Source organism: Primulina tabacum, chromosome 6, assembly GCF_025594145.1.
Source record: "Primulina tabacum isolate GXHZ01 chromosome 6, ASM2559414v2, whole genome shotgun sequence".
Classification (NCBI taxonomy): Eukaryota; Viridiplantae; Streptophyta; class Magnoliopsida; order Lamiales; family Gesneriaceae; genus Primulina; species Primulina tabacum.
The window spans coordinates 69387-83951 of record NC_134555.1 but is presented as its reverse complement, the minus strand read 5'-3'; the positions used below and the strand labels follow the sequence as shown (position 1 = coordinate 83951).

The window sequence follows — 14565 nt, the reverse complement described above, 5'->3', positions numbered from 1 at the left end:
AACTTTGAAGCTTTCATGGAGTTCCTTCTGGGTTCGTGTTTCTGAATGAAAGGGATGAAGGAGACAACACCTCATATTGCATGGCTAAGGGCAAGTGTCATTATTTTTCCATAACCACGTTTCACCGCGGGTGCGGTGGCTTCTTGTTTGCAGGTGCGGTCTGCTCTCGGCAGCCCTATCCAAAATGCAGAGCCATCGACCGCGGGGGCGCTCTGGTTTACCCCGCGGGTGCGCTCACCCTACTGTAGCAGCACCGCAGGTGCGCTACCTCTGGGACCGCGGGTGCGGTGTTGCTACTGTAATTCTATTCAACTTTCTGTCCATGCACCGCGGGTGCGCTGCTTCTGGACCGCGGGTGCGGTGACCCTACTGTAAAAATGGCCAACTTTCTGCCCATCAACCGCGGGTGCGGTCTTGTTCGTAGCGCGGGTGCGGTCTCTTTCTTCAAGCAACACTTCATAATCTCATTTATTGCCTCTCATTACATGTCATGCATAGTCATATCTTCCGAATATCACATCAATGAAGACTAATAAATCTCGAGCCTTACAAGGTTGCCTTTGTCTTGTAAGAAAGTATTACTGATCTAGCCTTTTTAAGTTGACGTCATTATTCTTTTTGTTGATATTCTGCAAATTGAATGTTGAATTAAATGCTTTAGACTTTAAGCTAGTGGAACTGTAACTCAAATCAAATGTAAATTTAAATTTTCTTTATAAATTAAGTCTGAAAACACAAGCGCTGCGAACAAAATGAATAATAATCTATTAGAATAAGTATTTTTCTTTATCCTAAGGAACTGATTGTATCTTATTTATTGTGAGCATATATTACCTATCTTCGCCATCATAAATCATCTGTAGGGATTACAATTAATCCTTTTGAGTTGTTTGTCTGTGCAGCTCCAGAAACATTTAAGTGTTAAAGATCATCCATACCACAAATTCAGCACATGTTGACAAGTATCATTTCCTTCTCATGCTCGATGCTATGTTATACTTTAAACATTTCATTGTTTTGATTAATGTTGTTACGATTCATCCTTCAAATATAATGAGAGTTCTGAAGATCATCTGCATTTTCTCATCTCGTTGATGAAAACTTGTTATCTATAACTCGGTTAACTATTGGTTAACTTAGTTTTTTTGATATGAAACTAAAATTTATTAAAATAGTAGGCCGGATTACAAAGGAGAGTAATCCACAAATCATGTTTACATAATGAAAAAAAAACAGTTCTAAACTAATATCAGCAACATACAAACTTCCAATCCCTAATCAAATCAGAAATAAATAAGTGGTTAAATTCCGGCAATTTCGTGGTCCAAGTCGCAACCCTGAATTTGATCTTCGTCCAAATACTCTGCTGAATCTTTGAATATTGTGTTGTTCCTTTCCAACCGTATCGACCAAAAAAAGCCATGAACTACCAGATACCAAAAGCTCTTGTTCCTTTTCCCCGTGTGGAATACTGTCTCCATGAGAAACAAGTCCCGGGCTTTTCTTGGAAAGGTCTAGTCGAAACCCAGCTCTTGTAGTACTTTTCTCCAAATTCCAGTCATGAAAGAACAATGCAACAAAAGGTGGTCTTGATTCTCCTCATGTTTCCGGCATAAACTACACCATTGAGGGCATAATGCACAACTAGACCACCTTATTTGCAACGAATCGCAAGTGGGCAGTTTCCCCAAAGCCACTATCCACGAGAAGACTTGAACCTTGTGCGGGACCGGTATCTTCCAAATATTATAGTAATACGGGAATAAAGGGAAAATTGAACCCGGGAAGAAAGAATCATAGAAAGACCGAACATAAAAAGACCCGGAAGAGCCCCCCATCCAAACTCTAAAATCATCAGTGCCGCGCTCCAACCTAACCGTGTCTAATACCCCTGAAAGATTACTGAATTCATCTAATTCTACCTCATTTAAATCTCTCTTAAAACGCGCGCACACACACACACAGACACATATATATTTGATAGGAAACTAGAATATATTCATTAAACAGAAACACAAATTACAAAGACTGAAAAATTCTTGACAACTCAAACACAAATAAAACTCCAATTTCTCACTAGCTCTGAAATCGAGTTGTTAAAATCTGCATGCTTCCCTATCCAACTAGATTAATGAATCTTAATCTTTTCCCAAACATCTTCATCCGAATCTTCTAAATTATTAAAAGTCCGTCTATTCCGCTGCAATCACAACAAATACAGCGTATTATTTCTGTCAAAAAAGTTCTACTCCTCTTACCCAGATCGCGTCCAAGATCTGTGTTGCAATATTTGCTACCCGCAAGTGTACGGTGTCAAGATTTAGTACTCGGTTGAGTATAGATATCGTTCCCATAGGGAGTGTAATTTAATACTATATTAACTACCTTAGTTAAAATAGTCAACCTCTATTTAGATAATTAAAGTAAATTTCGTGATTACTCATAAACAAAACTAATTCAAGCACACAACACTTTTAAATCAATGAGACAAAGAATCTAGAGGTGTGATTTCACTTGGTCTATACTGTATTGACTTATAATCGACTTTTATATTTACAAAATTCAACCCGTTTAATACCCAGAATTCTCGAATATCCTTAGCAGAAAGCACAACATTTAGGACACAGAGCACACGAAGGCCATTTCTTTTGCATCATCTCAAAAGTAGGCAGTTCATAGTTATTTAGGCGCCACTAAAGCGCTAGGGTACCCTGGAGCCTGAGACGCAAGGCGAAACGCACACTTTATCGAGTGAAGATTACAGTAAAAGTTTGCGTAGATGACTTCTGAACTTTCTAATAAAAAATTCTTGCATAAATGAGCGACAATAGGATTTTTGTATCATTAAATAGCCATGAACATCGCTAATTGGGCTTCAAAATTTGTTGGGCTTGAATTAATTTTTATTTACCTACAAAATATCAGTCTACTTCTTTAAAGCGCATGCTTCTGCACCTCTCGGATGCCTCATGCCTAGGCAGAGGTGAATGCTTTAAGCGCGCTTGTTTCAAGTGTTAATAACTCAGATGCAATGGGTGTGCTTGATAGGCGCAGCCAGACGCATGCTTTTAATAACTATGGTGCAACTTACCCAGCACTGCAATCCACGATAATACTTGAAACTCTGATGGGATTGGACTTTTCCAAATGACATTAAATAACGGAAATAAAGGAAAATCCATAATTGGAAAGAAAGACTCATCACATGATGATTTGACCGAGAAAACTCCTTAAGGATCTCCATCCCAAACTCCAGTATCTTCAACTCCCTCAACCAATCTGACACTCTAAAGTTCCTAACGAAGAACTCAGTTCGTTCACTTTACATCCCTCAAATATCTCCACTGATGCAGGTCCCAAGATATAGAAGAAGCAGAGGAATATTCCTTCATCTGGACAAAATTAGGAATAATGTCATTATGAACCGATTAAAGTTGGAATAAAATAGGATAAAAATCCTTAAAAGGAAGAAACCCCCACCACCTATCCTCCCAAAACCTTACCCTATTTCCACTTCTAACCACCACCCTCATAGATGGGCTTAATACTATTTTTACGGTAACAATAACGCCCTATTGAAAATCAGCCTTGTCCTCAAGGTTGAGACTTGAAACTTGATCTTCTATGAATTCATCATCGTTCCATCCAACATCATAGCCAAAGATAACTTACTCAAAACCAAGGTTGTAGTACATAGTACCAAGATATAGAAAATCAAGAGGTACTCACGAGCTCGTGATTTAATCATAGTATAAATGTGCAATTTTAATTCAAATTCAAGAGCCTTATTCTTCTCGAAACGTATTGTTAGGTTTGCTTGTTTCTAGACACAATTTTAACAAAAGAAAATCATTGCCGTATTTATATAACACATAGGAATTGGAATGAACATTACAAACACGATGAAATACAAATACTAATATAGTCTAACTCTAGCAACGCTAGTTTCACACAAGAAGTAAAAAACGATAACTGCCTACAAACTTCCCCTTCCCACCTTTTTAGTTCCCGACCAATCCACTTATGTTTTTCCTAGTGTAGGCATTTTAATTATGGGCTTTTCATTCTCACTATTTGGGCCTTCAACTATTGGGTCCGTAACACGTGTTTTCAAGAAAATAAAGCTGTTAGAGGAATACTACAACTCCACAATCTCCATATCTTGCATGGTTCCATGTTCAACATCAACAAGAATCAGGTCCTTTGCCCCTGGCCCCACACACCAACTACTTTATCAATTTAATTCCCCATCCGCCATTCTTCTAGCCTTTTTTTCCCATTTTGTCTATTTGTTGCCCCATTTCTTGTTAGCTTCGAGGCCATTTCTTACACTGACAAACAAAAAGGAATCCCTTTCCTCTTCCCCATACACGTATAATTGTTGACCCCAATATTTTTTTTGATAGTAAACCAACTTTATTATAATATTGGATAATGTTACAGCAGAGGTGGATGAGTAATCCGCAAGAGTATTACAAGATAAATCCTTAAAGCACTACTCTATGACACCATCACTTGGTTTCATGACCATAAAAATTTCCAGTCCCTAACTACGTCTGATATACATAGGTGATTGTACTCTGGCAATTGCGTCAAGCAGTTGGCAACTCTGAGCTTTATCTTCTCTCAAACTTGTTCTGCAGACTCCGACACATCTTCAAATATTCTGTGATTTCTTTCCAACCATATTGACCAAAATGTGCAATGGACTATCACATACCGGACTCGGGATGACTTTCTCCCACTGTGACACCCTGGTTCAATAATGAATAGATCTTGAGCCTTCCTTGGAAATGCCCATTAGAATCCCAGCTCTTTTAAGGCTTTCATTCAAATAGCACCGGAGAAGGAGCAACGTAGGAGTAAATAATCTTGATTTTCCTCTTGCTTTTGGCATAGACAACACCAATGCAGGCTTAATACGCAGTTAGGCCATCTTCTTTGCACTGATTCACATGTCGGTAATTTCCCCAGGGCCACGATCCATGAGAAAATTTGAACCTTTTGTGGGACGTGTACTTTCCAGATATTATTAAAAATATGAAAATAATGGGAAATTTGATAATGGAAAGAAGGATTTGTAAAAAGATCTAACAGAGAACAAACCGGAATTATTTCCCTCCCAAACTCTAAAATCCTCAATCCTAGACTCTAACCTTACCCTCTCTATTACTCCTAAAAAAGAAGTGACTCAAGTAACTCAACGTCGTTCAAATCTCTTCTAAACCTCACATCCCAACTGAAAGACTTGTTGTCACTGCTGTCGACAAAATCTACGAAGTTACGAATAGGTTTATTAGTTGAAATGCATATCTGAAACAAGGATGGAAAACGGTCTTTGAACGAAAAATCCCCCTCCCAAACATCTTCCCAAAAACGAATGATACTACCTTGTTTGGGTACCGCTCTTATGAGTTGATGAAAAGCCGGGTAAGAGCGAGAGATACATTTCCAAGGGCTTCTGAAGGTCGCTTTCCCCACCAACCCCATATCCCACCCGTTACCCTGAAGACCATATATGCTCTTGATTACTTTTTTCCACATCGTCTCCCTTTCCACCGAACATCTCCACCATCACTTACCAAGAAGAGCCTTGTTCCTGAGGCAAATGTTCCTCACTCCCAATCCTCCTCTGTCCATCGGTTTGCTTACCTGCTCCTACCCGACAACATGACAATTTTTCTCCCATTCTGCACCATCCCACAAAAAATCTCTCATCAATTTTTCCATTCTTCTAGCCCCCCGAACCGGCACCTTAAAGAGAGACATGAAGTAAGATGGTATTGCCCTTAGCACGGCCTTTATCAAAGTGAGTCGGCCCCCCTCGATAAAAATGACTTTTTCCAACTTGCTAACTTATTTGACATTTTAGATATCTCGTGTTCCCAAAATTCCAAGTGTGTGGGATTACCACCCAAAGGTACCCCAAGACACTTGATCGGCCACATTTCTTTCTTGCATCCGATTGTTGAAGCCATTTCATCGAGTTCCTCTTCTGAAAAATTCAAGCCCATGACGACACTTTTTTCCAGATTTATTGTCAGCCCCGAATTGGTACCAAACAATTTGAGTATATCGACTATTGCAAAGACGTGTCTCTTTGATTTTGCGAAAAACAATGTATCATCCGCAAATTGAATATGCGATATTTCAATCTTTTCTTTCCATACTTCAAGACCTCTTATTTCATTCACTTCCCTGGCCTTGTCTACCATCCGCCCCAACCCATCGACGACAATGTTAAAAAGAAAAGATGATAATGGATCACCTTGTCTTAATCCTCTCTCCCCCCTTATTTTCCCACGCGGCCTTCCATAGATAAAGATTGAGAAAAAAACATTTGAAACACACCCCCTAATCCACCTCTTCCATCTCTCACCAAATCCCTTCTTACTCAACACAAAATCTAGAAATCTCCAATCGACGTTGTCGTATGCCTTTTCCAAGTCAACTTTGAGTACCCATCCTTTCTTATTCTTCCGTCGATATTCTTCCATAATTTCATTTGCAATAAGGCAACAATCCAGGATTTGTCGGCCTTCAACAAAAGCACACTGATTCTCCGCAATGGTATTGCTCAAGACTTTCTTCAATCTACTTGCCAAGACTTTAGCCAATATCTTATACAAATTCGTAATCAAACTAATAGGTCTGAAATCATTGATCTTGCTCACTTCCTTTTTCTTTGGAATGAGACATATGTAGGTTTCGTTTGTGATTCCATTGACAATCCCATCTTCAAAAAATTCAGCAAACACCCTTACTAGATCCGATTTTACTGTGTCCCAATTTTTCTGATAGAAAGCCATTGTGAAACCACCCGGCCCTGGGGCTTTGGATACATCACTGTCCATCACCGCCTTTTTGATCTCTTCCTCCTCAAATGGATTCTCCAACTCCTCTGCATCAATACTTTGTAGGGGACTCCAATCCAACCCGTTAAGGTCCCCCCCTACCCCGTCAAAATCCCCGCCTACACCGTCCGCTTTCCTATACAAGTTTGTGTAGAAGTTAATAATTTTTTCTTCAATGAGACTCTCCTCGGTAACCATCTTTCCATCCTTCAACTCTACTCTGTCTATCAATGCTCTATTCCTTCTGTTATTGAGTATGGAGTGAAAGAATTTTGAATTCTGATCCTCTTCCTTGAGCCATGTTACTTTGGCTTTTTGACTTGCTCTTTGGAATTTTGAAAATGATACCTTTTCCAACTCATACCTTGCTTTCCTTCTTTCCTCATTGAGTAATTCCGACCAAGTACCACCGACCTCTAGCTCATCCAGCTCCATAATCTTACTGGTTAGTTCTTTAAGTCTGACTCCCACGTCTCCAAACACTTCTCTATTACATTTGGAAATTTCAATTTTGATTTCTTTCAATTTTCTCATGAATTTATAACCTTCCCACCCCTGAATACCCCCGTTATTCCACCAAGTCCGAACCATATCTTTAAATTTGTGATGGGACAACCAAGCATTCTCAAATCTGAACGGCGCGGGCCCCCATCTCAACTTAGCGGTATCTAGCAAGAGAGGACAATGGTCCGATGTAATTCTGGGTAACACCGTTTGTCTAAATGTGGAGAATATGTCCTTCCAACCTCTTGAAATGAGAAATCTGTCTAAGCGACAACAAATCGGGTCTGCCCCTAAAATTTGACCACGTGTACTTGGCATTCAACAATGGTGGGTCGTGGAGCTCCAACTGTTCTATCAAACAGTCAAAACAGTTCAGGCTCGTGGTGTTTGATAGACTATTCATTTTTTCTCCCGAATTTCTTACGACATTAAAGTCCCCTTCGAGGCACCACTTATCCCCACAAATTGAATTTAGGCCAGCTAATTCATCCCAAAATAGCTCCCTGTCTCTGGGCTTTACCGGCCCGGAAATGGCTGAGAACCACCAGTTTATGTGATCATTACAGCGGATTTCAATTGATACCGAAAACTCCCCAATCAGATTATCAGTGACCCCTACCACTCGGGGATCCCACATCTTTGATCCCAATATTTAAGTTTAAAACTAATTCTTGATCAGCAATTCAGCATAAGCCATGATCTCATCAACAACTTGACCTCCAGTTTCAACTTAGGATACCACAATCAAGAAATGGTAAAATGCGAGCCAAGGAGGAATATGTATAGGACCAATTAATCACTATAACTATAGAGAAAAAAAACCAAACTGCTAAAGAATAGTTTGCAAGAATATTCTATGGAACCACGATCCCGATGAACCTTCACCATTGCTGTTAATTTTTGGTTAGCAACACCATAACCACTGCCCTAATAACCCATTACGATTCTTACCCCAACAACACGAGCTTCTTTTCCAGCCTTCGTAAACTCATAAGTAAAATATTCATCAACACAACTCTCCAAATACTCTTCAAAGAAAATAAATAACTATTCGAACTCCAAACCCCCGTAATTCCCCCGTCGAAGTAACTAATTGAAATTCTAGTAAATATGTTGTCCTTTGCTTCTACTGAGTGAAAGTATAGCCATATCAAATTGAACCAACAATCCTTGTTGTTGGATGCAATAATTGTCCCTGCTTGGTAGAGAGATTGAACAGTGGTGCTTGAGCTGCTGTGCAGTTTAAAATATTTGAGTTGTACTATTACCATCAGCTATAACTTTTGGTAAAGCGGTAAGCACTCAGTCCTACAATGAGTATCAGAGCCAAGGTCACGTGTTCGATTCCCATTAATTGCAAGGAGTGTAATTATTGGGAGGGAGATTGTTGGGTGCAATAATTGTCCATACTTGGTAGAGCGATTTAACCGTGGTGCTTGAGCTGCTGTGCGGTTTAAAAAATTTGAGTTGCACCATTACCACCAGCTATAGTTTTTGGTAAAGTGATAAGCACTCGGTCCTACACTTGTTCCTTTAACCCCGTAATTCGTCGACTGAGGGATCTATGCAATGTTGACGCTTGACCATTCCTTCCTCATCTTCGCTTATGTCAGTCTGATAAACTACAACGATGCTAATTGTTAGGGATCATTGGACATACCAGTTACATGGCTGGTTGAAAGAGCCATCCAAGCCCAACACATGAAAACCCACTTGACCTAGCCATTTTGCCCTTTCATCTACCCTTGTCCTCACTCTCTAATGCTCGGAATACTTTGAAGTTGTGTTGCTAATGGTGCCACCACCACCACGACCAACTGTCGGCGGCCCACTGGCCACCTCTCGTCGGAGATCCCATCCCCTCAGATTCCTGTAATTTCCTCCTACCCTTCAATGATCTTTTTGTGCCCTATTTTGCCGTAACCGACACGTGTACCGGTAAAAAAACTTAGGAGTATCATTGCTACATAGATCTCAGGAAAAGCCAATCGCCCGATAGCATGCTTCTTCTCACAACGCCCATGGCTAGGTCTTCTTCTCTGGTATTGCCTTCACAATTAGGCAAAACGTTCCTTCCGCTTATGCTTCATTTCACGAACTCCATAATTCCACCCTGGGTGTTTGTTGTGCATCTCTTCTTCAATTCTAATTCCCCGTTATTTTTACTTTGGGTTTTGATATTCGCTTCTTCTATAGAGCTGATGGTTTCCTCTTCATTTCCACTTATTTTCATCATAACTGGTGGTTTCTTCTTCAAAGTTGTTGACATATTTTTTAATATTGTTGAGGGTCTCATCTTTGCCGACAATCTAGAAAACTCCATTGAAGCTCCTTGCAGCAGGCTTGGTTTGCTTTCTCAACATCGTCTTCAGCTCCCACAGAGTTTGTAGCACAAATTCCAATTTCTCTTCGAAGGTTTGATCTCCCTCCTCCTTGCACATCACTATATTCTCCCTTGCCTCCCATCTCACATCTTTCTTAGTAATAGCCATGTCGCTTGCCCTCATATTTTTGAGTCAAGAGGTCGGACCAATTGATACAGCCACAAATGATAACCCAATTAGAGGAAACACTGAAGCAAGAACTATGAATCAAGAGAAGGAAAATTGTGTTTATATTGATTGATAAATTTGACATTATAGAAAAGACAGAGAAATATGCTCTCCTCACTCCATTCGAGAGGAATTTTTCCCTCTTGCTCCAGCTAAGCTAGTCCTTACATGAAAAAATTCTGGTATGCCTCACTACAGCCCTCACCCCTCATTTTATTTCCTTATCCCACGCTTGACAAACTAGCCGCTCCCTCGCACGTGATCTTGGGCTTCTCTGATAGACATTAAAAAATGGTGGTGTTTTTTTCAATTAATAATATTCTTCAATCTTCTCGTAACTCACTACAAAAATGACATTACTATTAAAAGTAGCTGGTACTTGTCTCTCATAAGTTTGGTACCCAGTGGTTGAGTTTTTAACAGATAACCTTGGTGTCTGTGAGGTAAACATGATCCATTCAAATGTCGAAATAGAGGACAATGATTACGCATGATTTAGTGTTTTTTTTCACATTCTAATGGGAGTTAGAGCTTATGAATTCTTGATTACACGTTTTGTTAAAAACCTAATTGTACTGGGTTATTTTCTCATATAGAATGACTTGTACAATTTTGTGTTGGTGATCCATGATATGTTGGGAATATGTCTGTTGGTTGTAAAATGAGATGCATTGGTTTGTTCCGAAATGTTGTTCCCTTATCTACTCTGTGAATCCTTTGTGTGTTGATAGGGAACTGGGATACATTGGAGGTCCGACCAAAAGAGAGAGGGTTGGATACCAGGCAGGAGCTTCTCCAATTTTATAACGAAAATTATTCAGCCAATCGCATGCATCTGGTAATATATGCTAAAGGTAATGATTAGGATCTATTACAGATGTTATTGACCTTGGTGTTATATGATTACAACTTATTAATATGAATATCAGATGACCTTGATAAATCTGAAAGCCTGGTGAAGAACAAGTTTGAGAAAATACGAAATACAGATTTAGGTTGTGTCAATTTTACTGGTCAGCCTTGTGATTCAGAAAATCTTCAGGTAATAAATCTTCTCTCATATGCTTTGAGTTAGATTAAGGAGTTATTATGGTGCAAAACACATTTTAGCTGCTTCATTTCACTATTGATATGAAAAAAGTTTTAAGAAAGTGGAAGTAAGATACTGATGTTGGTTCCCTCAATCTGAATATTTTTAATAGATTATTGTCAAAGCTGTCCCAATTAAACAAGGCCACAAGTTGAGATTTGTATGGCCATTGACTCCTGGAATTCGTCATTACAAGGAAGGGCCGAGCAGGTATCTGGGTCATTTGATTGGCCATGAAGGAGAAGGATCTTTGTTTTACGCGCTGAAAAAGTTGGGTGGGTGTTGAACTTTCTTACTATGCAGAGTCCTCAATTCCACTGCTTGCCTACTTTCTGGTTTCAAAATTAATTTTTGGAAACCTGTTTCATGTCTTGATGTGCTTAGCTATATATGTAGCTGTAAAATGAAGGAGATGCCATGCTATTGTCTAATTTATAGCCGTTAGAGGACTTGGCTCTTTGAACAGTATTCTGGAGTTGGATTGGCTTTTTTACCACCAACAGTAAAATCATGAATATTTAGCAATTAAGTCCAATTTTGAAATGTATATTTTCATGAAATTGTTGACGATAATTATATGGAACTTCCCTTACCTTAATGTGCCACTGTTCTGCATTATGTTGAATTCTTAGTTCAGTTTCAGATAACCTAAATTCTATGTTGAATGGACACGGGTACGGGTATCGTATCGATAAGGATACGGTGATACGTCAAATTTTTAAAATATAAGACACTATATATATATATATATATATATATATATATACTATATAGTATTAAAAATAAAAAATTGTATATAAATATATAGTAGAAATATATATACATATTTATGTAAATATATACAATGTGCATCTTCAGAGCATTGATCCGAAGGTGAAACGTGTCTGTAGCGTGTCCTCACCATGTCCGTGGCGTATCCTCGCCATGTCTGACTGGTCAACTCTAAAAAAGTCAGCAACACGGATTTTGCCACATCCGCGTGCGTGTCGTATCCATGTCCAATACTTCAGAATTGTTTTTAAGGTGTCCGTGCTATATAGTATAAATGTTAACCGACTCTGATGTTGTTATTCATCTCTACTGCCTTTGGATGCTTTTCTAGTTGTATACATTGTCTTACATTTTTTGCATAATTTGATGGAAAATGCACATGAATACAATGTTTCTTTTTCCATGAACAGGTATACAATGTCTTATATTTTTATGCATAATTTGATGGAAAATGCAAATGAATATGATGTTTCTTTCCCATTATGGCATCACAAAAAACACAACATTAATCGACATGTTCTTTAGATGATAGGATGAAAAATAGAAAATGAATTAACAGCCCAATGTGATGGATTACATAGTTCAGGAGAATCGCTATTCTTGGTGTGGCGTCATATAGTGGAAAAATAATGAATTCTTTGTTTTCAGAGGCTACAGTTATTTCATCCATGATTTGTGCAGGCTGGGTTACAAGTTTATCTGCCGGTGAATCAGATTGGACTTATGACTTCTCTTTTTTCAAAGTGGTTATTGATTTGACTGACGCTGGCCACAGTAAGTGATGTTATTTTCTTCTCATTTTTTTATCCTTTTGCTTTCAGATGGATGGAATTATGCTTTTTTTAAGGTTTGGGTACGCGTTTTTATTCTTCTTACCATTGTGCATTTTTCAAAATTTTATGTTATCTTAGAGCATTTTGAGGATATCGTGGCTCTATTACTCGAGTATATTCATCTCTTGCAGCGGTCTGAACCCTGCAAGTGGATATTTGATGAGGTAACACTGATGATTTCTTTTACTTCTTCATTAAACTGTCTTCTTTCTACATTACCACCGATATGTTATGTTTTTCCTTATAAGCTCATGATGCACTCAGTCAAAACAGTGCTGAAAAACATGGTTTTCTGTATTGCTTGAATTGACATCTGAATTATCACTTTGCTTGAATCATGAACTGTGAAGTTATGAAAAATATCCATCGCCAATCAATTTATGCGGAACAGATCCCAAATCTGATAATCATAGTTTCTATGGTCCTTTTGAAGCAAAGTCATTAGTTTGTTTCTTGACTGGTGTTGTTAAAAGGAAAGCTATCATACATATAAAAAATTTGTCCCATACGGCCATGGGAGCACATTTAGTTAACTACATTCAGGGAAGGTCTGATGAAGACGAAGTCTTGTATTCCAATCTGTCCATATCCAAATCTGATAATGACAATCATATAAATACCATATCAGTATATAACTCAATTCAAGACGTGTTCTGATCAATACTCAAATCGGTATATAATCTGATCCATATCTGAACAAGGTACAATCTAATTCATATCAATGATATCATGATTCAATCGAAATCATTACTGACTCTGATCAATATCAATCTACTGATGTTTCGACGACATAATAATACAGTCACGATAACCCCGTCTATCTCAACATCACATATATAATACCAGAATTCATAACCAGTATCAGTACAACTCATAATCTGAATAATAACACAACTCTGATATAAAATCTCAACTAAATCAACTCTGAAATTCATAACAATTTCATAAACAGTCTATTCTTTAATCTGACTTCAGTTATACCATGTCTACTGTAGCAGAAACATCATATCTGATTCATATTCAATTCTGACAATATCATAAATTCGAATCATGTCTAAACGTAACGAAACTTATGTCCAGTTGTAGCCTGCGTCGATAGGAACACAGTACTGAAATCGGATTAAAATTCTAACAGGCTGATCTTTCACAATCACAAATCTACGAAGGCGTAAGGATTTTTCTCTCAAAGCTTCGACCCTTTTCTGAATTTTGTGAAGGAAAGGCGTGCAATTCTTATATATATACTGCATGCAACACCAGGAAACGTGGCTTATTTTTCATGTTGCACGTCACACCGCGGGTGCGCTCATTCCATAACCGCGGGTGCGCTCAGTGTAATGATATACATCAACTTTTCCGAAAGCTTCGACCGCGGGTGCGCTTAGTCCTGTAACGCGGGTGCGTTGACCTCACTGTAGCAGCACCGCGGGTGCGCTGCCTCTGGAACCGTGGGTGCGGTGTTGCTACTGTAATTCTATTCAACTTTCTGTCCATGCACCGCGGGTGCGCTGCTTCTGGACCGCGGGTGCGGTGACCCTACTGTAAAAATGGCCAACTTTCTGCCTATCCACCGCGGGTGCGGTGCTTCTCTAGGCGCGGGTGCGGTCTCTTTCTTCAAGCAACACTTCATAATCTCATTTAGTGCCTCTCATTACATGTCATGCATACTCATATCTTCCGAGTATCACATCAATGAAGACTAATAAATCTCGAGCCTTACACTAGCGATCTATTGCCCGAGATTTTACTAACCAAAGCATACTTGAATGGCTTAATCAAAGAAGAAATTACCTCATCCGGGAATCGAATACTCGATTTACCATCCTGAAAAGACGGCTCTGGCATCTCGTCCATAGAATATCCCACGTCTTCAAAGCTTTTCTTCACCGTGCGCGGAGACGGTGGACACAAGGCATCACGGAAAGACACCAGAAGCGGAACAGGAATGCTCAGACCATATT

The 14565-nt window shown here is 39.0% G+C and overlaps 1 protein-coding gene across 2 annotated transcripts; it reads left to right on the top strand.

Moving 5' to 3' along the window:
• The first annotated feature begins 9423 nt into the window (after positions 1-9423).
• Positions 9424-13106, top strand: LOC142548387 (insulin-degrading enzyme-like 1, peroxisomal). 2 transcript variants are annotated; one of them, XM_075656678.1, is made up of 6 exons: positions 9424-9773; positions 10642-10764; positions 10840-10952; positions 11113-11275; positions 12453-12545; positions 12683-13106. In XM_075656678.1, the coding sequence occupies exons 2-6, from the start codon at positions 10740-10742 to the stop codon at positions 12907-12909; spliced, it is 621 nt and encodes a 206-aa protein (XP_075512793.1). In that variant the 5' UTR covers positions 9424-9773; positions 10642-10739; the 3' UTR covers positions 12910-13106. The 2 variants fall into 2 exon arrangements, with proteins under 2 accessions (XP_075512793.1, XP_075512792.1); XM_075656677.1 differs by lacking the exon at positions 9424-9773 and having other exon boundaries at positions 9803-10764; positions 12683-13105.
• The last annotated feature ends 1459 nt before the right edge of the window (positions 13107-14565 follow it).

Bases quoted from the DNA above. Each gene is read 5' to 3' on its own strand.
- LOC142548387 (XM_075656678.1), top strand. From the start codon at position 10,740: ATGCATCTGGTAATATATGCTAAAG. The intron at 10,953-11,112 runs GTAATAAATCTT...TATTTTTAATAG, and splicing joins GTGATTCAGAAAATCTTCAG to ATTATTGTCAAAGCTGTCCC. The intron at 12,546-12,682 runs GTAAGTGATGTT...ATGTTATCTTAG, and splicing joins TTTGACTGACGCTGGCCACA to AGCATTTTGAGGATATCGTG.